The sequence below is a fragment of the Schistocerca americana genome, chromosome 7, assembly GCF_021461395.2.
Source record: "Schistocerca americana isolate TAMUIC-IGC-003095 chromosome 7, iqSchAmer2.1, whole genome shotgun sequence".
NCBI classification, from domain to species: Eukaryota; Metazoa; Arthropoda; class Insecta; order Orthoptera; family Acrididae; genus Schistocerca; species Schistocerca americana.
Genome location: NC_060125.1, coordinates 301,000,227 through 301,027,067, shown reverse-complemented (window position 1 = coordinate 301,027,067; position 26,841 = coordinate 301,000,227). Strand labels below are relative to the sequence as shown.

The window sequence follows — 26,841 nt, the reverse complement described above, 5'->3', positions numbered from 1 at the left end:
TAAAGTACAGAGGTTGGTGCTAATACGATATAAATGAGAGTTATATATATACGACTCTAAATAGGTTTAATTTCTTTTCCTGTGTAACAGGAAATTGAAATAAATTAGTATTTGGACACAGTTGGTGAAACAGCTAGTTATAAATAAAAAAACAAAAGCAGGTTGTATGCATATCATCCATCGCTGTCTTGGATAAAGCAAGAGATACGCGCAAGTGATACATCCACGCTTTTAAGTTTTGTTTATAGTGTAAACACAAAGTAAAATTGTTGGTAATTACTGCATCGTGCTACTGTTTGTATTGGTGTGTGTGTGTGTTTTCACCCACAAAATCTTGTACCAACATTGTCCACCATGTATTGCGTTAACGACGTGAATATGCGAAATTAAGTGCTCTAGTTGTGGTTCTGAATAAGCAAATCACAAAATTAAACAGTGACTGTTTGCTGCTCCCTGAAACTGAATATAAAATCAAATTCAGTCAGGGAGTTCCACCAAGTGCACGATGGATGAAATGAATTTAATAGTGGTATCTCTTGTCCTTGTAATCTTACTACATCTCCAATACTGCCTCTTCGACGTAAGAGCTAGACATTGATGGAGACAAAAACTGCAACCGCGTCTCACATCTTCTTGAAATTAGCTTCCCTTTTTTTAATTTTCCGCGTTTTGTACTCCCAAATAGTTTAGCAAACTTTAGATTACCTTTCCTCTCAGTGCTTCTGCCGCATTTCCCCATATTTCGAACATCCTAATTCTTTGTACATTGACAACACCTTTCTCTAGCTCAAAAAACGTTGCAAAACAATCTGTTATTTGAACAGGCAAATGTCCCGAGTTCGAGTACCGGTCCGGCACACCGTTTTAATCTGCCAGGAAGTTTCAAATCTGTTCTTTCTTTTATCCTCCCTTTCCTCACTAAGCGCAACATCTGATTTGCTTCTGTTGTGCCAGAGCCTTACCTTCAGTCCAGCACTTCTTCAGCTAGTTTTTACATAGTTCTGACTAACTTTCTAGTCATCAGTTTACAAGCGTGAGATGTCAGATTGATGTTACGTGCCTAAACCACGTAAAAGCTTGCCAGAATTTTGATACCAGTGAAAACGAGTCGATTCATGTCTTATCTCAACCATCTAGGGAAAGCGCTTACGTCCATTCACCAAGATAAGTGCCGATCGCGACAAAAAGATACGAAATTCCTACGAAATGTTGCATGACACGATAAATAGTGCTACAAACGTGTGGTAGCTATTAAAAACGAGGTAAAAATAAACTACATGAATGAATCACGGAATGCTGAAAGACAAGGTTATGACGAATAGCTTACCGCAAAAGTTAACACCAATACTTCATATCCCTTCTGACGGTAGGAATAAATTACTTTTCTTCCAAAATTCGTGACATGCGACCAATGTTCCTTCCGTTTAGAGTTCACGTAACATGTCCTGGATAACGCTCTTGAATAAGTAATCACAGGTACCAACGCCCCCGCTTCTTCCGGTCGTTCGTGACCGGAGCCGCTACTTGTCAGTCCTCTAATGGCCTGATAAGAGCTGAGCGCATCCTACTTGCCAACAGTAGTCGGCAGACGCAGATTGCCACAATGATATAAGAGCCATTTGCCACTATCTAACAACATATGCTTATTTTTGAACCTAGTGGATCACTGAGTGTATTTGTGATTGGCCACCATTTCTGTCGCCACATACTCATTTCTCTTAAGTTGGGAAAGAAAGTGCTGTATGTCGTTTTCATTGCACATCAACACCTCAACATCATCAGCAGCAGCAGATGGACAGGACGAGGAGCCCCTCGTGTCTGGCCACCTCGTTCACCGGACCTAAATACCCTTGATTTTTAATTGTGGGACACATCTGAAATATATTGTACATGGTGAACCAGTGTCTACTCTGTAGACTCTTACATAGCGTGTCTGGTAGTCACTGAGGCGGTTTCGGCTACGGCCTGGAACATTCGAAAATGTGAGGCAACCCAAAACGCAACGGGTGATACTTGCATTGCATCCCACGGCGACCTCTTTTAATAAATTGTATAACGTGGAAGACCTTAATGCCATGTAGTCTGGAATGTCACTATCCAATACTAATTGCTTAATCAGAGACTCGCCGTCCATTTCCGTAGCTATATATATTTCTTTCATCTCCCACTTAATACTGACCCCGTAAACTGGTGGTGCTCTAGCTTATTTGTGGGTTGGTTACGTTGTTGTCTACAGGTTGCCTGCTGGACAGCGCTCCCCCTGATGTGCCCCCGAGGAACCCGTCAATGAACCGGCTCAACGGGCGCATCGCGAGCGGAGTGGCGGCCGGCAACCCCGCCGACAGGGACGGCGACTTCGAGCCGTCCTGCCTCGTCCGCACGCCCTCCGGGAACGTCTACATACCGACAGGTAGTGGTACCCACACCAGCACGTTTCCCCTTTTGGCTCAATGTCTACATGCTACTGGCAGGTAGTGGTAAATCCCGACTTGGTTGGATGGCCCTCCCCATGTTGCTCCAAACGTTCTCAGTTGACGAGAGACCTGGCGAGCTTGCTGGCCATGGTAGGGTTTGGCAAACACGAAGACAAGCAGTAGAAACACTTGCTATGTGCTGAAGAACCTTACTGAAATGTAAGCCCAGTATGGCTTGCCACAAATGCAACAAAACAGTATGATATCGTTGACGTGCCGTTCCGCTGTAACGGTGCCACGGATGACAAGCCAATGGCACCCCAGACCACTCTTGGTTGTCGAGCCGTATAGTGGGTGACAGGTTGGTACCCCACTGCTGTCAGGGCCTTCTCCAGACTCGTCTTCGCTGGTCATCGGGGCTCAATTCGAAGCGGGACTCATCAGTGAAGACAATACTATTCCATTCAATGTGATTACAGTACGCAAAACACTGGAATCGTCATTGCATTCTCGATGTCTACTGCAATGCCATATTGATTCGGCACGCTGTATTATTTCCTAATGTTGGCAACGGAAACAATTCGTACCGACCCGAAGTCATCCGACTTCAACCGACTCTGCCTCCCCCAGAAAGGTGTACAGGTGCGTTGTTGTACTGTATGTAGAAATCTAATATGATTCGTACTCGTTTTGTAAGCAAAACAAAGCGTACAAACAAGTGCCGTGACATTTATTTCAAAGTGCTGTACTACTACCCTGTTTATCCAAAACAATGTACCGTGTGTGTGTGTGTGTGTGTGTGTGTGTGTGTGTGTGGAGCTTACGGCCGCTCAACACCGAGGTTATCAACTTACTGACAGAGCAGATAAACTATACGAGGAAGTCGACCTATTAGTACAATTATTTAAAAATCTGTTAGTTGTGGGGGACTGAAATGTGAGTTTCAGGGGGCAAAAACAGACTACATTATTGAGAAATGATGGTCTGGAGAAACAATTGAAGTAGACAAAACTTACTGGATTTTTAAGTCATGTTTCACACAGTTCTAATAAGGTGTCAGGTGTGCTCAATGTGAGATAATATTGAACTGTTTTAAAATTCTGTGCCTCATTCGTTTCATTATGTTTCTTGATTACGGTTAAGTGGGCCATTTATGCTGTTGAAGTACTATAAATCAACTCAAAATTCTAATGCAAACTATTTTTTCATTTGTTTAATAGTATTAGTGAACTTATTTCTGTAAAACATTTCAGATATACCAAAGAACTCTGCCCTGGACTACAAATCCAACTCCTCCTGTAGCAGCCCATCGAAAGGAGACATACAAAAGAACTCAGAAAGGTATGTAACATAAGATTTACTAAACAGCCCTAATATTTTTCTCACGAGCTACCTTGATTCACGCACTCCCAGTGTTTTACTGATATTATTTAATCATTACATGGATCTGCCTAAGTTCGGATCCTCATTAAACAAATTGCAATTGGCCAAAGGAAGGCAAATAGCATTTATACATTATCCAGTTCAGTATTATTCAACAAACAGTAATGTAGTTCTTTCATATTGCTAAAAATACCAAAGACAATTATTGTTTTTTTTTGTAAATTTACATGTTGAACCTTGCTTGCATTCTTTGTAGGATATATGCACATAATGTGCATCAAAATACTTGTTGGAGACTTCTCCATTATATAAATACCAGTATGTTTTCTAAATTTATCTTGCAGTATTAGTTTTCATGATGAAAAATGCATTAAATACGACAGTGTGCACATAAATATGGTGCTACAGGTCAACGACCTTTATTTGGCATTCACATTTGGCTTTGGCAACCCACAACCAAATTATTACCTTTCAGCCTAACCTAGACAACGGGTTATGCTATTAATCAGTCTATTACCAGATCCGAGAAATTAGAGCAAAAACGGAGACTTACAAGCAGTCGTTCTTCCCACGCACAATTCGTGAATGGAACAGGGAAGGGGGGATCAGATAGTGGTACAATAAGTACCCTCCGCCACACACCGTAAGGTGGCTCGCGGAGTATAGATGTAGATGTAGATGTAGATGTAGATGTAGTAGAACCAAGATTTCAGGAAGGGAAGGGTGATGGGGTGGGGTCCCATATCACACCCCATCTACTTTACTTTTGTCTGTATTAGCTGATCATGGATAAACTAGTCATGGTGTGCTATTATCATTCAATTTAATATTTTTAGCACAGTTTACCTGCTATATGTATGACACAATTTGTCTGTGCCCAACAGAGATACAATTTCCTAATAATTGCTTATCTTTGTCCACACTCATTCAAAGATACAATTTCCCAATATATGGGTGTGTTGGCTTGTACCCTCTTCACACTTATATAATGTTGTGCTATAACAGTTTAGTCTCTTTTCACTGAACAGAAGAAACTTACCAACGTTAGTGCTTCCATTGAATGGATTATTTATTTTAACTCACTGTTCCATCACATCCATTCCACAATGTGTACCCTGTCAGTATATTCAAGATTACTATCACATAGACTTCTGCTGTGCATCGTATATATTCTGCTGCAATACTGAAGACACCATGTAAAATGTAAGAGTTCCACCGTCCTCAAATGATCAGTGTTAACCACTGTTAAAATAATGAATAAATAAAGAAGCTGAGTACTATTTTATGGGCAAATGCCGGGATGGTTCCTTTGAAAGGGCACGGCCGATTTCCTTCCCAATCCTTCCCTAACACGAGCTTGCGCTCCATCTCTAATGACCTCGTTGTCGACGGGACGTTAAACACTACCCACCACCACCACCACTATTTTATGCTTAAGTAAACTATGTTGTTCTGTAAAAATGGAATTAAGTTCCAGTACCTTGCACTGTTTCATAATTATTGTATTTACAAACACTGTGAATTCTCATTATGTTCTCTCTGTATTGTTTATTTACTTTTGGTTATATAATATAATTTCCTCAGCATGTGTAGGATACTTCTGTCACTGTCCAAACAATGTTCTTTTGAGTGAATAAAAAGATCAATTTCAACATATTCATGGCAACATTAAAATTTAAAAAAATTCATACTCAGTCATGCTTAAGAAGTTGCACGAATTTCAGAGTCATAAGACTATTCTAATTTGTGAATATTTTAATTGTAATTTTCATGTAAATTTAAATTGTAATGTAGATATTCTAGTTGTGTTAAAACAGAGGTAAACAGAAAATACAGTAACTGAAACAATATAATAATTATTGCAGGTGTTCATTGCCATTTGGGACTCCTGTTCCTGTTCTGCCCGTCCGGAATAACCTGCGCCGCCCAAACTCCAGTCATTTCCCACCGTCACGATTTCAGTTTAGGAAAGGCATCACATCGAAATGTACATGGAAGTGCACAGCAATTGTCTTCATCATTTTGTCAGTTGTATTAACTACTGCACTGACTTACATGTCAGGTAATTAATTTCTTGAATAAAATATGAACTGGTAACCTGTTTTGATTATGAGGTGCTGCGGTGTATGTGTTGTTGATATTTGCATATTATAGTCATATGATTAAGTAATTAATGCCGTTTGGTCAACAGTGTAGCTTTCATTTACTTATTCAGATTATTTACTGAAGACTGAATGCTGCTGTTAGCTGAGAGCCCCCTTTCTGTCATTTGGAATCTGAGGTGACTCCTTATTCTTCTGTGTTTCCCCTTTCACCACATTTGCAACCCTTCTCATCAAATTTCATGATTGTTTGTCTGACAATCGCTACTCTTCCCACTAGAATTTTGAACACAGTGATGAAATTTCTCTGTAACTTCTCCTGTTACGAATATTCCGCAGTATAATCAGAGTAACTTCTTTTGTCAATAATAGAATACAGTAACTTCTTTTCCTTTTTAAGAGTCTTTTTACTAGCTTTCCTGTTAATTTTATTTGTTTAACCTCACTTAAGCAAGAACTAATAGTATATAACATTTTAATAATAGTAAATTATTAATGCTGTTTCTAACAGTTGTTTCACTTGTTCAGCTTATATCTCGACTCATTTCACATTCCTGAAGATTCGCCTTCACAGTGTCTACAGAATACAGTAAATGTACTGGTAGTGTATCTTATTTAAAGGCTATTAAATGTTGCTTTACAATTGCAGTAAAAATAAATTACAACTGAGGCACATTCTTTTTCATGTCTACAACGAAAAGCTCCATTGTGTAATTATAGATATGCAGTAGGTAAATGTGAGCAATCATTTCACGTGAACTAGGACTCGTTGTGTATATGTTGGCAACTGCAAATGTGTCTTAAGTTATACCAGGACTTGTGAAACTCATCTAGAAATATACTTCTGCAATTTTTGAAAGGGGAAATGTGCAGGACATTTTGTTTAGGGAAACCAAACATTATAAGGATCAGTTACTCAAGGTTTTTTGGATTAGGTGACTCTCCCTCAGTCCAGATAATGATAGCTGTAGGAAACTCAGAAGTATCAGTGTAAGATCAAAAGAAATGCATTCCACTGGTGAGAGTATTAAAATCTTTATGGCTTATTGGTGAAGAATTCACAACAAAGAGACACAATTTGAAGTGCTCCAGAAAAATGGTGAGGCTCACATAATACTAGGTACAAACGCTGGTTGAAACCTGAAATTGACAGCAGTGAGATTTTTGTGGAAAATTCAAGAGTATATTGAAAGAATGAAACTCAAATCCATCAAGATGGAACTTGAAGCTGCAAGTGAGATTTCTTGGGCAAGACTCAGTATCAGGGGTTGGCAATTGGATCCTTCTAACACCCATCGGACTCATTTCGTGATGTAACTGAAAACTTTAGAGAGAACCTCAGTTCACTCGTGCAATAAGTTCTCCAGTCATTCTGTAATCATCAGTGGAGACTTTAGTTGTCACACAATGAGTGGGGAAAATTATAGTTTGTTAGTGGTGGGTGGGATAAGATTAGTAAATGCCTTCTTTGAAAACAGATAGTTAGGAGCTCCACTCATGATGAAAATATATTAGATCCAATGGCAACAAACATCTTTGAAGATGTCCACATTGAAACTGGTATTAGTGACCATTATATGGTTGTGGCCACAATGACTACCAAAGTACAAAGGACAACTATACCAAGCAGAAAGAAATACATGTTCAGTAAACTAGATAAAAAATCTGTAGTGTCATATCCCAGTGAGGAGCATGAAACTTTCAGCACAGGGCAGGAACAAGTAGAGGAACTATGGCTCAAGTTTAAAAGAATAGCTGACCATACACTGGACATATATGTACCCAGTAGAACAGTTCATAATGGGAAGGAATCTCCATGGTATACAGTCACTGTAAAGAAACTTCTAAAGAAACAGATTACTGCATAATTAGATGTAAAACAAAGCATAAGACTGTAGAGAGAGAAATGCTGAATGAAGAGAGCAATGCGTGATGCCTTCAGTGACTGCTCTAGTAGAATATTGTCAAATGATATTTTACAAAACCCAAAAAAATTCTGGTTGCATATAAAGGCTGTTAGCAGCACAAAAATTAATGTCCAATTCCTCATGAATGAGACAGGAACTGAAATTGACAGTAGCAAAGCAAAAACTGAAATGGTTAACTCCGTTTTCAACTGATCATTTAAAAAGGAAAATTCAGGAGAATTACCCCAGTTTAATCCTCAAACCACTGAAAAGATGAATGAAATAAGTATGTGTCAATGGTGTTGAGAAACAGCTGAAATAGTTAAAATTGAACAAAGCTCCAGGACCCATACTGAATTTGCAGCTGCGTTAGCCCCTCTTCTAACTATAATTTGTCATAGATTCCTCAAACAAAAAACTGTGCCCATTCTTGGAAAAAAGCAGAGGTCACACCTGTCTGCAAGAAGAGTAGTAGAAGTGACCCACAAAACTACCGTCCAATGTCCTCAACATCAGTTTGTCACAAAATCTTAGACTATATTCTGAACTCAAACATAATGAGGTATCTTGAACAGAATGATCTCCTCAGTGCCAACCAGTGTGGATTCCAAAAACATCAATCATGTGAAACCCAACTTCCACTTTTCTCACGTGACACACTGAAAGCTTTGGATGAAGGCAGTCTGGTAGATGCAGTATTTATTTCCGAAAAGCATTACTTTAGACTCAGCACCACACCTACACTTATTGTCAAAAGTACAATCATATGGGATATCAAGTGAAATTCATGACTGGATTGAGAACTTTTTGGCAGGGAGGATACAGCATGTTCTCTTGGACAGAGAATCATCATCAGATGTAGAAGAATATTCATGTGTACCCCAGGGAACTGCATTGGGACCCTTGCTGTTCATTTGTATATTAATGGCCTCACAGACCACATTTTTTAGTAACCTCAGATTTTTTGCAGATGATACAGTTATCTGTAATGAAGTACTGTCTGAAATAAACTGGATAAATATTCTGTCAGACCTTGACAAGGTTTCAAAGTGGTGTAAAGATTGGCAACTTGCTTTAAATGTTCAGAAATGTGAAACATTGCATTTCCCAAATGAAAAAAAATGTGGTATCCTATGACTGTAATATCAACGAATCACTGTTAGAATCGCTGAACACATACAAATAACAATGTGGAACATTTTGTAGGGATATGAAATAGATTGATAACATAGGCTAAGCTGGGGGTAAGGCAGTGGTAGACTTCGGTTTATCAGTCTACAAAGGAAATTGCTCACAAATTACTCGTGCAACCAGTTCTACAATATTGCTCAAGCATACCAAATAGGACTAGCAGGAGATATTGAATGTCTACAGAGAAGGGCAGTACAAACGGTCACAGGTTCATATGATCCATGGGAGAGTGTCACAGAGGTGCTGAAGGAACCGAGCTGCAAGGCTTTTTGAAGGTAGATGTAAACTATCCCAAGAAAGTCTGTTAACTTAGTTTCAAGAACCAGCTTTAAATGATGATATAGGAATATACTACAACCCCTTACTTATTGCTCACATAGGGATCGTGAGAATAAGATTAGAGTAATTACTGCACACATTGAGACATTCAAACAATCATTCTTCCCATGCTCCCTATTTGAATGGAATGGGAAGAAACCCTAATAACTGGTACAATGGGACGTACCCTCTACTATGCACTTCACCGTCATTTACAGATTATAGATGTAGCTGAAGATATAGATGTAGATGGTAGCCGGGATGGTGCTGCAGTTATTGAAGGGCATAAATTTGTCATTTTCCTACAAGACAACTATCTGGCTCCACGCAATAAACAGATACAAATGTAGCTAACTCTCTTATTTTATTTTCCTTCTTTTCCTTTATGTTTTATTTTATACAATCTACTGTTTGTTGACTTCCATTCATTTTTTAACTTAGTGTGTCTTCAAAATGTGTCAGGATTGCTGTAGCTTTGTTGACTATGAGCGGATGAAGAACTATACTGAGTGAAATATGTTATGACATAATATGTGCCGTATCATAAAAAGTGGGTATATTGAGCATGTGTAGAACTTGTAACAAAACCACAGTGAGTGTATAACTACTTTACTAAATCATAATTTGTAACTATTGCACAGTTTATCTTGTTGCTATATTTGAACTTTATTCATGAACTAGTGAATAGATCAATCTATAATAATTCTCCAGCTTCAGTAGTTGCATTCCAGTATTCAAGTGATGGCAAATTTTTTTGTATTTCACTTGCATCATTAGCTTACTGTATGAGTCTTATAATTCATATATAATACATACAAGACTAATTAGCAGTTAGAAATAAAGTGCAGCAAAAATGCTATAGTATTGTGTTGAGATAGAGTAATAATATTTTATAGAGTAAAAGAGTGACTAATTTCTTTTGCTTTTATTTTCAGTTGTTAACTTACTAAACTGGTCATATCAGAGTGCCAAAACCTGCAAGGTCCTTGTTGGGGAGAACACTGAGGTATATCCTAAAGCCTCTGCTGAGGTTAACCGCTCATCCTCTCGTCCTCGGCCCTCTCCAGGAGGAGGTAAAGTTCTCTCCACTGCCAATGACGCCAGTCCAGTAGAGCCAGCACGGAAGCGTTGGCGTAGAACTGTCACCCAGCATGCACCACACCCTGCCATTTCTCTTGTTGATCCTCATGTTATAGCACAAAGTGGTGAAGTAGCTCTAGACCTTGATGTTGTGCATGATGACAATATAACTGCTCTTCCGGGTTCTGTGCATGTTGAAAAATTGACAGCCCAAACTGGCACAAATGAGCATGCTGATGTGTCTGTTCCACTGTCTTTGAAACAAGTCAACACTAACTCCCCATCCAGTGAACAGGTGTTTGAGAACAAAAGTGGCAGTGATGCAGCATCTATGGATACTGCTGTCCCAAGTGCTGTCCAAAATGACTATGGTGTTTTTGCATATGGGCAAGATGAAGTGAAGATTGTTAGATTAACGCATGATTCTGTAACTCTGAAACCAGGTGGTAATGAGCTTCCTCCTCATACCAGTCCTGATGCCAACAAACTGAATAATGAAATTCGCGGTAACATACCTCTTCTACAACACCCGAGAGATTTTAATAGTAAAGACATTATAGGTAAATTCATAGAGGAAGACAAAGATGAGGACAAAGACGAAACTGATGAAAACAATAACACTGAGAAAGCACCAAAACTTAAAAATAAAAGTGAAAATGTGTTACCTGGTGTTTTGTGGGATAAGAACATGGAAAATGAGAAACAGCCTTCAGTAGCTGTGAAAGTTAATGCCAGCACAACTAACCTTACTACAACATCAACTCACGAACACCATTCAGATATTCTGGCACTTCAAAATGAAAATGCTAGTCATGAGCATCGTATGGAAAATTCATTTTTTTCTAATTTCAATGGCAGTGACCCAGCAGAAGAAAATGTTACAGAAAGTAGCACCTATTTCACTGGCCGTGATGAAAATTTCTCAGAGAATTTGACAGAGCATGAAGAAGTAAGTGCATCCCTGAAGCATGGTTCTTTATTAACACTGCATCCCATGAAAATGAGTGATCCTAACAACTATAGTATAGAAATTCTTACTACAGTTTCTCCAAATACATCGCATAACTATTCTGCAAACAGCTCATCAGACGTGCGCCTTGTGACTATGCCTGTTGTTGACAGTGTTTTACCTAAACCACCAAAACGAGTGCTTGTTAACGTAACAGTAGCTATGCAGGATGAAACTTTTGGTTCACATCAGTCAGTATATGTATTCTCCATGTCTGTATCTGCTGCAGGCAATGCCACTAGTGATGCAACAAAAGTAAATGTTGTTCATCCTGCTCAAAAGGTGGCAAATGTGCTTCTCAGCTTGAACACCTCAGATGACACCCAAATGCTGTTAGCACATCAGGAGCACTCTCACACGACCCCATTCATCACTACTAGCTCCACTACAACCACCACAACTGCACCACCTCATCTGAATGGAGCCGTGTGTGAGTGCTCTTGCCCATGCTTGGATCAGGAAGTTGATTATGATGACACAGAAATAAATACACCCACCTCTATCAACACTGACACTTCAATAATTGCAGGAAGAGAAATCAGTAATGGGACTGAACCATCAGTTGAAGAACATACTACGCTCAAAGAGAGTTCTGAATATCATCAGTTCTTTTCAACTCCAGCCGTAACTCAAAGCACTGAAAGTGATGAGAAAGGACAGTATACTTCAGATCTCCCAACGAGTACTTCATATGAGGGTAATGAGGGTACTGTTTCTACAATGTATTCAACAAATACTGAAGACCCTCTTCCATCCAGAGAGAGAACAGAGACAGAGACTGTTACTGTCACCACAGTAACAACACAGGCAAATAGCGCACCAACTTGGTCATCTACTGAGACAAGCAGCTTAGCGAGTTCTACGAGTCGGGACTGTGGATCATTGCTGGTGAACACTACGCCTCCTACTCCACCCATCTTAATTCTTGAAGGTGAGGCTATATTTCTATAAACAGTCAGTTCCTAACACCGTACTGATAAGCATGTAATAAAACTAAACTGCTTTGTGCTCAGAAAGAAAATCTGGTATTTTTACATTGATAATAACCATGAATAACTACTCCATTAAGCTTGGCAAGGGATTCTGGATGAAGAATATCGTAGAAAGCTTATAAGAATTTGAAGTGAGGAAGGAAGTAATTATGGTAGCCAATACCACATAAATGGAAAAAAATTGTAGCTTAACTGACAGGTATAGGCTAACACTTCATATCCTTCACATTCTCTTATTACTTGCTTTATTTTGCTTTCAGATCACCCCTTTATTTCTGTTCAAGAAGACATCTTTCATATTTGATCTTTTCATTCTTCATCTCTTGTTCCTCATTTTTATATTATAGCACCTCAGATTTGTTGTTGTTCCTCCTGCTGTTTTTCTATTCCCTTCTTATCACCACACCACATTTCCAGTCAAAATAGAAGTTTTAGTGCTGCTATTAAGAGCAGTGACATGGTTATCTATTTTATTAAATTTTCACAGCTAATGAATTTGCTGTTCTCCTTATACCAACAATTACACAGGAAAAAGCAAGTCATTCATTATACATTTAAACGTTTGTTTCTTGCTGCTTTATCCCACAGAATCATTTGTTGCCACTGGTACAATGGGGCATACCCTCTACCACGCACTTCACAGTGACTTGCAGAGTATAAGTATACATGTACATGTCTCTTTCATATGAAACATTTCTTTGTCTGACTCGAGTGACAGACTGCAGCATAGTTCATGGTGTAAAGTGCTCACTGTTGATTATCACCTTCTTTCCTATCAAATGCCAAGCAATTGTTAAAGGATAGGACTCGCAATCAGGAGCTGCCTGGTCTCAATCCCAATCTAGTCATACTGATCAAAGTTTTCTGTATCTTCTCTAAACTTTAAGGGACTGCTGAAATGGTCCCTTTGAAACCCACTATTTATTTCTATTCTCACCCTTATCCAATTCTAGCTTGTACTCGATCTTTGTCATTGACAAGACATTACATCCTAAACTTCTTTCCTTTTTTTTTCTATCAAACAGATACCGCACCTTTTTCACCAAAATGATAGATACTAGCAGTATTCCTACTCATTATTAATCCATATCACTTTACATTCCATAAGACGTGCTTGTATTCTTAGCCACTAGTTAAAAAAAACTAGACAAAACACATTAAAAAGGTGAATTTAAGCTACTGGTAATTACTGTTTTTCTGTTCGCAAGGGCAGTATGATGTGAAGATTTGAGATTGGTCATGGTTTCAGTCCTAGTGATCAATGGGCCTCACTTCTGTGTATATGGTAGGAACACACAACTGCTCAGATTTGACATGATAATTCGCAAATCAGAACTAACATGTTAATTGGGCAGCTTTCAAGGAAGAACTTCTCTCGGCTGTCATGCAAGAGCAAGCAATAACTCAATATTTCTCAGTACTAAACTACAAGAGGGATTTTTCCTTACCCTTAAGAAAGGAAAGGACAATATAACAAAATATATTAAAGAAAAGTCACCACTAATTTGAAATCTGACTTGTAGGAAAAGTCATTATTCTTCACTGTTAATATTTTGAAAATACTAATCCTCAAATGTGCTAAAAAGAAAGGAAAAAAGGAGAAATAAATCAACACATACAAAATCAGTTCCCTTACTTTGGTGTATGTAGTTTTTGTGAACAGTATTTCATTAGAAATTTATATTGGTTGATGCCAGTGATTTGAGAAATTGCTCAATGTTATTTCTGAAACCTCTCAGTGATGACTTCTCTATGTTGCATGCAAAATGTGAGTAAATTAACTTTCACTTATCAGGAATGGGCATTGCTTTGGTGCTGCACTAAAACAGAAACAAAGAGAAAAGCCATCGTTTATACTACGGAATCAAATTTATATGATGGCTTTTCTCTTTACAAATACTTATTTTCCTACACTGTAAGAAACTGCATGCCGCATAAGAAGTAATTTTTTGGTTATGGTTGAATAAGTAAAACTTTTTAGTAGATAGTTGTAAGTTATTATGTTACTACTTTTTAAAAAATTATAATATTCAGTAATTTGTGTAATTTTATCTCACTGGCTTTGTAGTTTGTTTCTGCACATATAAATTTTTATGTAGTTTGTAGGCTTCTATTTTAAATTTCTGGGCATCAGTGATGTATAACATAAGGATAACACTACAGCAACTCGTATTATATTTTCAATTCTGTAACAGTTGCTAGAAATTTACTTTTATTCAATACTATGCATGCGAGAGCAGCAATTCAACAATGAGTTGAAATTAAGGCAAAACATTAGAGTTAACTCCATGAAAAGTATTTCAAGCCATTTAGATATTAAACTAAAATTATTTCTGTTCACTGCAATAGATTAATCCAGTGGTTTCGTATCTGCTAACTGACATAATGGTCTCTTGGTGTGTTGCAATCTGGAGCTCTTGAGATTAATGTGTAAATGTGGTGGTACATTTATATCTCATGGAATATTTCAGGTGCTAGAACTTTTCCGGGGATCACTTTTCCACCTGATGGGACAACTTTTTCTCAAATCTCTCTTGGCCAAAAACTATCTAAGGATATACCTCCATACAGTTACTGGAACATGCAGTTTTACCAGTCTGAAGCTGCGTATGTCAAGTTTGATTACAGCATCCCAAGGGGTGCAAGTATAGGAGTGTATGCCCGCAGGAATGCCCTTCCAACTCATACTCAGTATGACATTCTGGAGGTTCTTAGTGGATTCAAAGCAAGGACGACAAGAGGAGCACATGTAAGTATTGAATTTAGTAACATATAGTTTTGGATTTCAGTTGCATACAAGTTAACGCAAATAACAGTGAAATGCAAATGCAGTCATAAGTTGATGAAAGTACTGAATTGTGAGAAGAAAGTGACTTCATTGGTAGCAATGCCGAACCAAAGACTGTGAGTCTTTTTTTGATTTAAAATACAAAATGTGAAATTCACAAATCAGAGGAGTGCAATAAGTGCTGAGAAACACAATAGTTTACCAACAGAAACACAAACACACTGCCATCAGAGTTAGAAAGGACTCGTGCTTCACTTTTTTTCTTCATTTTCTTTGTGATTTCAGAATCCATGGATATGGATGCTTTAGACCCATATTTCCCTCTTTACATTTTGACAGATTACTGTTCTATTTTTTAAAGATTACACTTCTCTTTTTCCCTCTGCATAAATGATAAATATTTTATTTTTTTAATATAATACCTGATGAGCATTTGCACAGTGACTTCACACTGAAAATGAAGGCTTTAATGTTTTCCAATGAAGCCATTCTGCATTCATATCAATGAATCACGTTCAGATGCCCATGCTTGCGTATGACAAAATATAATCACCCTATAGTGTTAGATACAATCTCCAACTGCTACAGACATAAATTCAGTAATATTTCCTATATGTTGTAAAAATATACCAGTATTATCCTTGCTTCTAACACTTATAAAATAAATCATTTTCCTTTTAGTGGTTTGCATTCATTATTTTGGAAGTCACTGAGGAGCTACAGCAAATGCTCCAAATTCTCCATGAGCAACCAGCTTTTGTGTGTGTGTGTGTGTGTGTGTGTGTGTGTGTCCATCTTGCATTGCTGTATCTGATTAGTCTTAAACATTACTGTTTACATATATCCCATACCTAATGCTGATCACTGGATACTGACAATGATAAACAGAAAATACAATGATGGAAAAATCGTAGATGGAGTGTAGGCAGTAATATAAGAAAAGATAATTATCAACATATAATTTAGAAAAGAGAATGGGTAGGGGATCAGTTTGAATTAGAGATGGGGGATCCGCTCCTGAACTGATTCATAGAGTTGAATCTTTCAAAGGAGTGAACAATCAGTGATTCAGAAAAAAAGAACGGTAGCTCCAAACGTTTCCCACAGCAGAGAGAGAGAGAGAGAGAGAGAGAGAGAGAGAGAGAGAGAGAGAGAGAGAGAGAGAGAGACGGAGCATATCAGCAGGGCCTCTGCTGGTCAGAGCACAGTGCACGCCACACAACACAGCCAGCGCCGGCGTCTGCCCTGCTTCTGCCTTGGCTTCCTGCATTGTGCAGTGCCCCATTGGATTTTGTGTTTCACATATGCCGTGCCGTCTCTGTGCTTCCTCTGCCGCGTGCAGTGTCTGGTGCAGCTTAACTTAGCATCGCACTCCGTCGGCGATTGTTTCAGTTGCACGTCCTGCCCTCTGGGCAGTTGATGCGAGCAACAGGACAGAGAGCCTCCAAGCGAAGACCGTAAGAACTACTTGCAACAACCTGCTCGCAAGAGAACGGACGATTTGTCTCGGAGCAGGTGACTGGTGGCCGTTCACCGCTCCCCCCACCCTCGGAGCTCGCCCGCTCAACACTCACCCCACCGTTCTCGACTCTAGCCAGAGCGTTCAGCAAAGCAACTCAGGTGTCACTCTGGTCTCTGCGGTCTTAGCTCATGCAGTAATACAGCTCGTGGCTCGACCTGCTTGACTCAGCGCCTCTGCATCGGAGTTCGTCTCTACTGGATATTGTTCTTCGTAGTAATACCGCTGTGTATATAACATTATTATGTTATGTATACATCATTTGTTTGTATTTTATTTTTATTTGTTTAAACTGATCAGATTAGGTTCCTGACGACTCCTCTTACTATAGAATTTTTATTATGGATACTCGAATTTACACTTTAATTACGAGCGAACCGATAAACGTATCGCAAAATGTGATACACCAATATTTTCCTTGTTTTATTCTGCATAAGTCTATATGCAGCACTTTAGTCTTACAGTCAAATTCATAATTTTTTTTTTTCTTATTCTGGTACGGATTTTGCGATTTTAGGCATTTTCGGAAGGAAACGTTCACTTTAAAAATATAATGCTTGCGATGTATTTGTACTAGTTTAATGAAATTTTAATACATTATAGCCAAATATATTGTTAACGTAAATCTCAAGTTACAACATTTTCTGATCACCCAAAAAACCACGATAGTGCAAAATAAATCAATAATCAAAAACTTTGTCATATCGTGGAAATTTCAATAAACAATACAAAATTCTTACTCATTATCTGTGTTACTTCAAAATAGGATCAAATAAGATCAAAATACAGGTATAGTACTGGAATAAACCAAGTTTAAAGGGCAATGTGCCTTCCATTTATTTTCTATTCTGAATGAGTGGTGAGTCATGAAAAAGAGCTATTTCATTTCAGGGAGTGAACAGTTCCGATCCGATCTCTGAAAAGAACAGTTTTGCCCATCTCTAGTTTGAATGTGAAAGGGGGTTAAAAATTTTAATATCCTGTGGATGACAAGGTCATCAGAGAGTTGATGGAAAAAATGAATAAACAAGTGCATCAGCAAACAGACCAAGGAGAAAACATGCTAAGGTGAAGTAGAAGTAATAGTTCCATACTAGCAGTAACAGTGAAACAAGAAAGAAACAAGAGCAGATTATCTTCAACTAACCGTGTATAATGGGATGCACAATGAGTGATTGATTTGGTAATACAATCTGCTACACCCAGAATATGTATTCTTGATAATAGAACATTTATTTGGCTATTAGATCATATAAAAAGTGCTTTAGTAACTATGCCAGTCCTCTGTTTTGTGCTGGCAGATAATACGAGTACCTACTGCCTGAAGTAGGAGGTGGCAAATGGCTACAAGGAACAGACTTTGCAGTGGTGATGGTAATACAAGCAGTCATACAAGCATAAACAAGACATGTAATTTGGACATTTATAAAGGGATTACTTAAAAGCAGAAAAGTTGTTTCTCTGTGAAGAAAACTGCTTAAAATACAGTCAGTATCAATACATATTATAAAAAATGGAAGTATGTTGTGTGTGTGCGTTATGTTCCACATCTCCTACTAAACAAATGGACCAAGTTCAACCAAACTTGATATACATACCCTTTACTGTCAGGCAACAATTAGCCTGCGTGTAAATCACTTACCTATCACAGTTCAGAAAATATGGCCTGATAAATACTTGGAACGCGTGAAAATCTGCCACATTGTGCATGACGTTTAAATTTATTAATTGTTTCCTACTCTCTGTATTCACAACATATTTCATAGACAGTATCCACATATGCCACTGAATGTACCTACACAAATATATAACTGTACGGCATCTAATTCAAGAAATATGTAGCCATAAACACTGAAATGTGTGAAAAAAGCCACATTGTGCATGAAGTTTGAATACATTTATTCTTTAATACTAAGATACAACTACAGTCAAGTAAACTTAAGGAAATCCATGACATCTGGCAGCACTTTTGACAGCTTTCAACTGCAAAGCACAAACGGCTGTAGATGAAAACACAAGCTACGTATTGAGCTGTGGAGAGGAATTGCTAGAGTTGCGCTCTACCAAAGCTACAGTTTAGTAGGTTTGATACAGCACATAAATGATGTAGTATGTATTGGTAGCATTGATAGGGAAAAAGCAATAAATTTGTGAGAGAGAAACTCTGAGCAGATGTCTTCTGTTTGTTTTTTGTTTTGCACGTGCTTAGAACTGCACATTGTTCAGTGTTAGCCCATTGTGTATTTTATATCCTTATAAAATATAAATTGTATTTTATAAGTGATAAAAATTAACTGATTGCTTAACTTCTGCACTTTCATGTAATCAAGCAAATACTTTTGACGCAAGTAAAGTCTGCATCAATGAATGTTCTTTATCATGATCAAAGGCAAGAGTCTCCTGTTATTATTGATAAGTGTGAACACTGTTCATAAATAACAGAAGCATGTTTCTTAGAAGCTCAACAAAATATTGAAGTGATATTTGATACGTTTTTGTTTTGGGTTTTTTTCTGAATTTTACTTTTTTTTAGGAAACTGTGTTTCCCAGTACTATATAGTAAATATGTACCATTTTTTATTTCTGCTAAAACAGCCCCAAGTCTCATGTTACATATCAACAATTTTTGAATAAAACTTGAATTAAATGTGGCAGTTTCAGTTTTGCTATAAATACGGTACTGTTCATTTGTAAGTAACAGACAGGAGGATAACTATGGAGAATAAAAGTGTTCTGTAGGTTATGCGGCCCTATGTATATCTTTACACAGTTTCTGGATGGTTCACCGCTTCTGGGGGAATCTAGTAAGACACTGATTACATATGCAAACACAGCAATTGAAATGTGGTACTGTCCAATAGGTATGCAACACACTTAACATAAAGGTAATCAAGACTGTTAGGAAACTACTACAGTCTATGCTTACTTATGATACATTCAAACAAAGTTCATTTTTTGTTTTCGTTTCTGATAGAAAATTGGCAAACTGAATACCTGTGCAGCGCTGGTTTTGTCAGCTATTAGTGAATAAAAAGAACAAAACTGGTCTACTAGCATTTAGGCAAGTCTCCATTCAGATGACTCATCCTATGATGAACCGAGTTTACCACACTAACTTCTAGAAGAGAATACATTCAGAAGAAAAAAAGGAAAGAAGCTTTGGTTCTTATGTCTTATTGATGACGAGGTCATTAAAGACTGAGCAAAAGCTCTGATTGGGTAAATATGGGGAAGGAAATCAGTACTGACTTTCTCAAAGGAAAAACTGAGTCATCTGACTTAATAAAAGTAGAAAAGTCGTGTAATTAGTCATTCTGCATCTGAAATGGACTCTGTGTTGAAGAGACTGTTCTACAAGAAGTGTTTGGCATGGGAACTGTTGCAGATGTCCACATGAAGTGGAATTAGTTATCTGCGTGTTACGTGGAGCATTGGTGCTATCTCTTACTATTAAGTGGTCCAACAAATCATTTAGTTTACAAATGTAATGCATTTTCTGAATAAGTTGCCAATCAGACACGATTTTAGTTTGTGTTAGAAGTTAATTTTAACATTTATTGGATTTTTCATATCCAGTGATCATCCTCCCTCATTTACATCCCATAGTGTGTTTCGAGTGATGGATGGTGTATGTCATTCCCCCCTCTAGTATTACATTTCTAAAGGTCATTGATTGTTGTAAACAAACTTAATATGGGAATAAATATACTGTGAGGCAGTTGTCAGTATGCCCAACTATTAAAGGGCTGTCTCCAAGACAATCTACTGTGGACAACGCATGTTATTTTCATTACATGCTTCTGTGCAGCAAACAGTTTCTTCCTCGATGAAGTGTTGCTCCAGAATAATATGATAAGGCATTATGAATGAAAACAAGAAAAGTAAGTCCACTTATTGACAATTTTATCTTCAAAATATGCTATTACCCATAACAGAAAAGTTGTAGAATTTAGACATTTAAGAAGACTGGTAATGTGTGACTTCCGTTCAGATTTTTGGTAATATAAACTCTAAATATGTAGAATATTCTGTTTCATTTATTTGACTCCCCCTTACTCATTGTTTTTAATTATGTAGCCAGGATTTGTGCAGTACAGAATTGGATATATTGTGTCTTATCAAAGTTTGATGACAGTGTGTTTGCACAGAACCACTTAATAAGATCTAAGAAAATTTTATTAATCTTTTAAAATGTTTTGAATTTCTGCCATTAGGCTTGATTATAATGCTTGTACCATCAGCAAACTATTACAAGTAGTTGGATTATGATGGCACATTCAAAAACAACACTGATTCCAATCTCAATCCCTGTAGTAAATCTGCTTGATTATTCCTCAGTCTGACAGTGCAGTTAAATTGTTTAGACTCTGTGGGTACTTTAATGCAACACTGCGTTATTTCAGTTAGAAAACCAGTTACAAGCTAGATGTCTGCACCCAAAGTATTTGAGTTTCTCTTGGAACTGCACAACCAGATACTTTTGACATATCACAGAAAATACCACTTAGCAAATTTTACCATTTAAATTTTGTAGAATCTTATTTGTGAACTGAAAAATGGCATGGTATTTGGAAAGACATAGTTGAAATCAAAATTGAGACTAGCTATCTTATTCTGGGATAATTATGTCAAAAGAAAAATTCAGTTTTGATAATTACAAGGAGACAGAATGGTTAGCAACTACTTATTTTCAAAACACAAAATTGTAAATAGTGCCAACAGAGATATATAAAGGTAGAAAAGATATTGTAGCTTTCAGATCTGCTAGTTTCTTCCTCAAAGAGGAAAGAGGGATAGGTTGGGGATGCTTGCAAAGGAGAGTTAGGTTACTTAGACACCAGGTTGGGAGGGACACACCTGTTCTGAGGATAAGCAAAGACCTATATAGATTAGGAGGGTGAGGGAAGATGTTGGTGGGTGGTCTGGAAAGGGCATCAGTAGAGACAATTTCATTTCATGACTACAATTGAGAAAATCACAGTTGTGGCAAAGTAAAGTACTAAAGCATCTGAAGACTGGGTAGTAATATATGATGGCGTGGTGCTTCTGAGTTTTCTGGAAGTAGGAGCTGTGTTTGTCAGATGGTGAGAGGATGAGATTGCCTGGGAGGTTTGTTTGTGGACAAGAGCTTTGAGTATCAAAAGGGAGAGGAAGTCTTGGGAGTTGTTGGCATAAGCATTGAGGCATACAGTGTTGGAGCAGATACTGTTGCCTCAGATGCCTGTCCTCACAGCACACATACTCCTGTCATCCTGAGGTCTGAATGACCTTCCCCTCCCTTCTAACATTTCCCAACCAGCTGCTCTTTCCTTCCTAATGACAGAACTAACAGTACTGAAAACTAGGAAGTGTTTTCTGTGTTGATATGAATCTATCAGCAGTACTTGGAATTTTGCTTCCTGAAGGAAAGTTACAGCTGGCCGTACTGTCTCCTTGTAATTTTATATTGTTCGAATTCATTTATTATTTGTTTAAATAATTGAAAATTACAGTTATTTAGAGCACAAATGTCATATCTGTACAGCTAACTGCACTGTTGAAGGAGGTTCTTAAAAAGCAGGGAAAACTTGATTTATTGTCATGTTTTATTTTGCACAGAAAATTCTGTAGTATTCTAGTCATTATTCTTCTTTGTCTATGGAGGATTTGATGATTTTATTGTCATCTAAATATTTTAATTCTAATAATAAATAATTTGTTTCTTATTGCTTAGATGGCAGTGAAAAAGGATGTAACACATTACATGGAACAAGGACACTGGTTTTTGTCACTTTACAATGACGATGGAGATGCACGTGAAGTGTCATTCATTGCAGTTATTGCAGAAGAAATGACACAGAATTGCCCCAGTGGCTGTAGTGGCAAAGGAGAGTGTCTGTTAGGACATTGCCAATGCAATCCTGGATTTGGTGGAGATGACTGCAGTGAAAGTGAGTTTATACTTTTTAATGTTAATCTATCCTTGATTTTCCATTGTTTTATTAGTGTTAAGTCTATAATAAAAGTAATTATGGCAAATCCATACTAATTTCACATGTAATTCAACAGTGATTCAAGAGTTTGCTACATTAGGATCTGTTCATCTTTTTTGTTTCGTTTACATCTCAGATTGTTATACAGGATGTATACACCCCAGGACAACTGGAAAATCCACGAAAAACCAATAAATTTTTTCATCTGAGAAAAACCTGGGATTTTTTAGAATTCCAGGAACTTTTCACTGTTATAATTTTCAGTTAAAATTTTGATTGACAAGAAACTGATGCTCTAATGAAGACTTTTATTTTAGCCTGCTACGGCAGAATAACACCCCAGCAATAAAACATAAATGAGAAAAATTGTGCCATTTTCAACAATGAAACACAGTGTACACACAAGTGTGTACTGATAGCAAAATGTGTTAAAAGGCTTTAGGACAAAGACTGTGCAACACTTCAAAACAACTAACTACTTTCAATGAGCGTGATGTCACAACTGTTCACATCTTTAACAGGTCTTGCGAATGGTGGTTTGAGAAGTGTTACTTTCAAAGTAAATTTCCTTTTATGCAAGATGAATTATATGAATTGTGTTAAGTGTAAGAATGTGTGATGAATTTCATAAATTGTGGAGTGTGTGACTCTAATCAAAACATAACACTTTGAGGGCAGCCACTTAGAAAAATTTTGGGCCCGGAAGACAAGCCATTTTAGTTCTTTCACAGACTAAAAATTGTACAATAATGATGACATAAAGCATACGTATTCTTAAAAAACAGTATTTGGTGAGTTCTTGAGCAATTTCCTATGTAACTGGCTTTTCTATGGAAAAGTTGAAGTGCATGATGGAATCTTTTTATGCCCAACACAATACACATGCTTGACTGACTTGACTAGTTGTTTGTTTACACAATTCTGATTATTGGAACAAGCAACTTAAATGTGCTTGGAGATTCTTCTAGAGTAAACACCAAATAAACGTACACTTCTTCTGTAATTCTTAGGTGGCAGTAAAGGCTATTCTTGACATTGTCAAGAATGAAGTGACTTGCAAGATTATATAGTGGAAACAACTAGTTCTGAAATACTACTGGTCCATTCGTATTGAATGCAACATTCTTTTATGAGTACGAGTGATGTCAAGTTAAATTTCCTCAGTACAATCCACGAAATGATGTCCTAGTCCAGACCCACCTAGCTGGTAGTGTCTGGTCCCTTGTAGCACGATGTCTTGGTCAGAATAGCAGTGGTGAATGGTGGACTGGATGATGATAGCTCCAGTAGCGGCAGCTCTGGTGATGATCATCAGTTCCAGGCAAGCAATGTCACTCTTTCTGCTGCTTCAGCGAGAGCTTAAATACTCACTTCACAGAGGATTATTTCGTTTTTGCTGACTGCAGAGCAGTGCCGTTGAAGCAGGACATAGTGCCGATCTGTGCACGCCGATTCTAGCTGCGCATAATGACTGCAGTATTGGCGTGACTGCTGGCCTCCTTGCTGACTTGCTCACCCTGCTGCAATATGAGTGGAGCTGCACTCATTTGAATGATGTGGGCAGCAGACATTCTGTTGCTCATGCTGTGTGGTAGATGCACCACAGCATAACATGTATTCAGCCAAGTAACCCACGAACTGGTCGATGCACAACAGTGAAATTTATAGTTGTCTTGTCAGAAATATTCACCTGCTGTGATTTATGCTGTGCCCTTAGGATCCTGCCTAACCAACCCCTTGGAAAAAACAGCAAAATTTTTTGATAACCAGTAATATATGTAAAAGCTTAGCTTTTCTTGCAACTGTACTGTATGTATGTTAATTTAAACCATTAATGTTTTGCATTTATGTGTTTGCACTACTTAACAGTGATATTGCTATTGGCTGACTACATCACGTGTGCTATGCTCTGAATATCTGCTGTCACTGGAGTGCGAGATCATGTGACATGAGCCATGATTTGGCTGACAAAAGTGCATCGTGCAATGCAATCTCGATTTCAGTGCTTTTGGATCTACCATACTGCGTTTGATGGAATTCACATTTATGCTTTCATGTTGTGAAAGTACACAGTATACATGTTGCCACACATCAAAGATCTTGCCAAATTCATTGTTGTTGCTGGGCTCGTTTTACCATACAAATGATTGATAAGTTTAACAACTCTGATGGGAAGTATATTGTCACTGAACATGGAAAAAAATGTACTTTTGCCTGAGGTATAGTGTATTTTCATGCAGGAAAATATGTATTTCTAATTGGGAAAGCCGGGATTTTTTTTTTTTCTTGTCCACCTGGACACTTTGTTATACTACTGCAGGTATATGATTGTGACGTGCACAAGGAAAAACTTTTTTTTTTCTGTCATGCTCATCATTTTCTGATGAACAGTTCGCAGTGTATGAAGGGAAAGTTGGCCCCACACACATTTTGCTTACATCAGTTTACCCTTCCAAGTTTTAGGGCACATATATAATTTCTTTCAAGAGTGGTAAACATTGAGTAGGCCTAATTTGCTAGTTTTTTAGTTTCAGTGTACTGCTTGAACACTAGTCATATAATACGATAAAACTCCTTGTGATCACTGATTTGTGACCAGATAACAATGCCTGTGCTTTCACCATCCATACAACTGTAATTCAACATGTTAGCTATGTAATGAAATGTCAGTAATGACAGTGTCAGGTGGACAGCAATACTCCATGCAAGTTGGCCCTTGTGTCGATGTCTGTATGGAGGAAGTTTTATATAACTGCATGTGCTGTCCCTTGCAGCTCCACAATAGACACTTGTTCCCCATCCTTGAAACATCATGAGCCTTTGCTCCATTCTAATGACCTCAATGTAGATGGGATATTAGACCCTAATCTTCATTCCTTCTATCTAGTTTCTCTGATTTACATATCCCATTTGCCGCTGACATTCCATTGTTAATTTCCCTTTTTGACCTGCCCTATTCTTTCATCATTAACTCAAGATCTATGGTTCAGTTCATTTCCTTCAACAGCACCCTGTCTTTTGCCACATAAAGGACGCCCTAGTTCTGAAAGCCAGCATTTGGTTCCCATCTGTTTGTGAATATAAATCTGTTAACACTTGTTTACTTGTAACTGGCCAAATTATGCCACTTTTCTTCATTTTATTGGAATTTTACAGCCATACAGTTCATTTCTTATACTGCATTCTCTGTCAATCATACTTTGATTGAAAATGGTCCCAAAAGATATTACATGAATACTGCAGGCTGGATTTAGTGGAAAATGAATAAATATGATCACTTAAAAAAGGTAGTGATGCTTATTTGCACCACCACCAACGTCAGTGCTCTAGGCACTCATTTTTTGTGAAACACAAGCAGCTTTCAAACGTTCGTGATACATATAGCTTATTCAAAACTGCCTGAAATATCATCTGTGACCATTGCTTGCTTATCTTAAAAATTTCAGTTTAGGGTCTTCTATTACTTGTGTAATTAATAATACTAAAGATCTGGACATCCTAGAGATAACCAGTGGATGAAAGATGTCATGTTGTCTGGACATATGAAGACTTCACACACAACTTTTAGAATCCTTTCATAATATAAATCAGTTTATTTTGGTGGTCCTATGCTTTCTCTGTCAGTGAGAGGGAATATAAATTTTGCTCTCTAGTTCAGCAGGTCAGTGTTATTCAGAATTATAGCACGGCAGCTTAAAATTTAACATATATTTATGAGTACCCAACTAGCTTGATAATTTTGTTTTATGTTTGTGGGGTATGCTTTCCATCAAACACATTATTCTTATTAGTGAATATTTTCAATTTCAGGTGTTTGTCCCGTACTTTGCAGTCAACGAGGAGAATATATAAATGGAGAATGCCAGTGCAATCCAGGTTGGAAGGGAAAGGAATGTAGCTTAAGGCATGATGAATGTGAAGTACCAGACTGTAATGGACATGGTCATTGTGTCAATGGTAAATGTGCCTGTGTGCGTGGATACATGGGAAAATTCTGTGAGGAAGGTATGTCAGTTTCAATAAGTTCAGTAAAGTTGCTTTATTAAATGATATATGAAACTATCTCTTGCATCAAATAGCCATAAACATTACTCTCACATTTTCTTGGACTGCAGTCATATATATTTCATGATCCAAATAGTGTTGCCTTGCTGATTCCTTTAGTG

General features: G+C 37.7%; 1 protein-coding gene across 1 annotated transcript in view; it reads left to right on the top strand.

Moving 5' to 3' along the window:
• The window catches only part of LOC124622892 (teneurin-m), a 119,166-nt gene that overhangs the window by 48,000 nt on the left and 44,325 nt on the right, over window positions 1-26,841 (top strand). Inside the window, exons 2-8 of the mRNA XM_047148682.1 lie at window positions 2,237-2,410; window positions 3,668-3,755; window positions 5,663-5,859; window positions 10,251-12,335; window positions 14,868-15,145; window positions 22,417-22,633; window positions 26,486-26,680. Of these exons, the coding sequence (XP_047004638.1) occupies window positions 2,237-2,410; window positions 3,668-3,755; window positions 5,663-5,859; window positions 10,251-12,335; window positions 14,868-15,145; window positions 22,417-22,633; window positions 26,486-26,680 (3,234 nt within the window). The remainder of the gene's footprint in view (window positions 1-2,236; window positions 2,411-3,667; window positions 3,756-5,662; window positions 5,860-10,250; window positions 12,336-14,867; window positions 15,146-22,416; window positions 22,634-26,485; window positions 26,681-26,841) is intronic.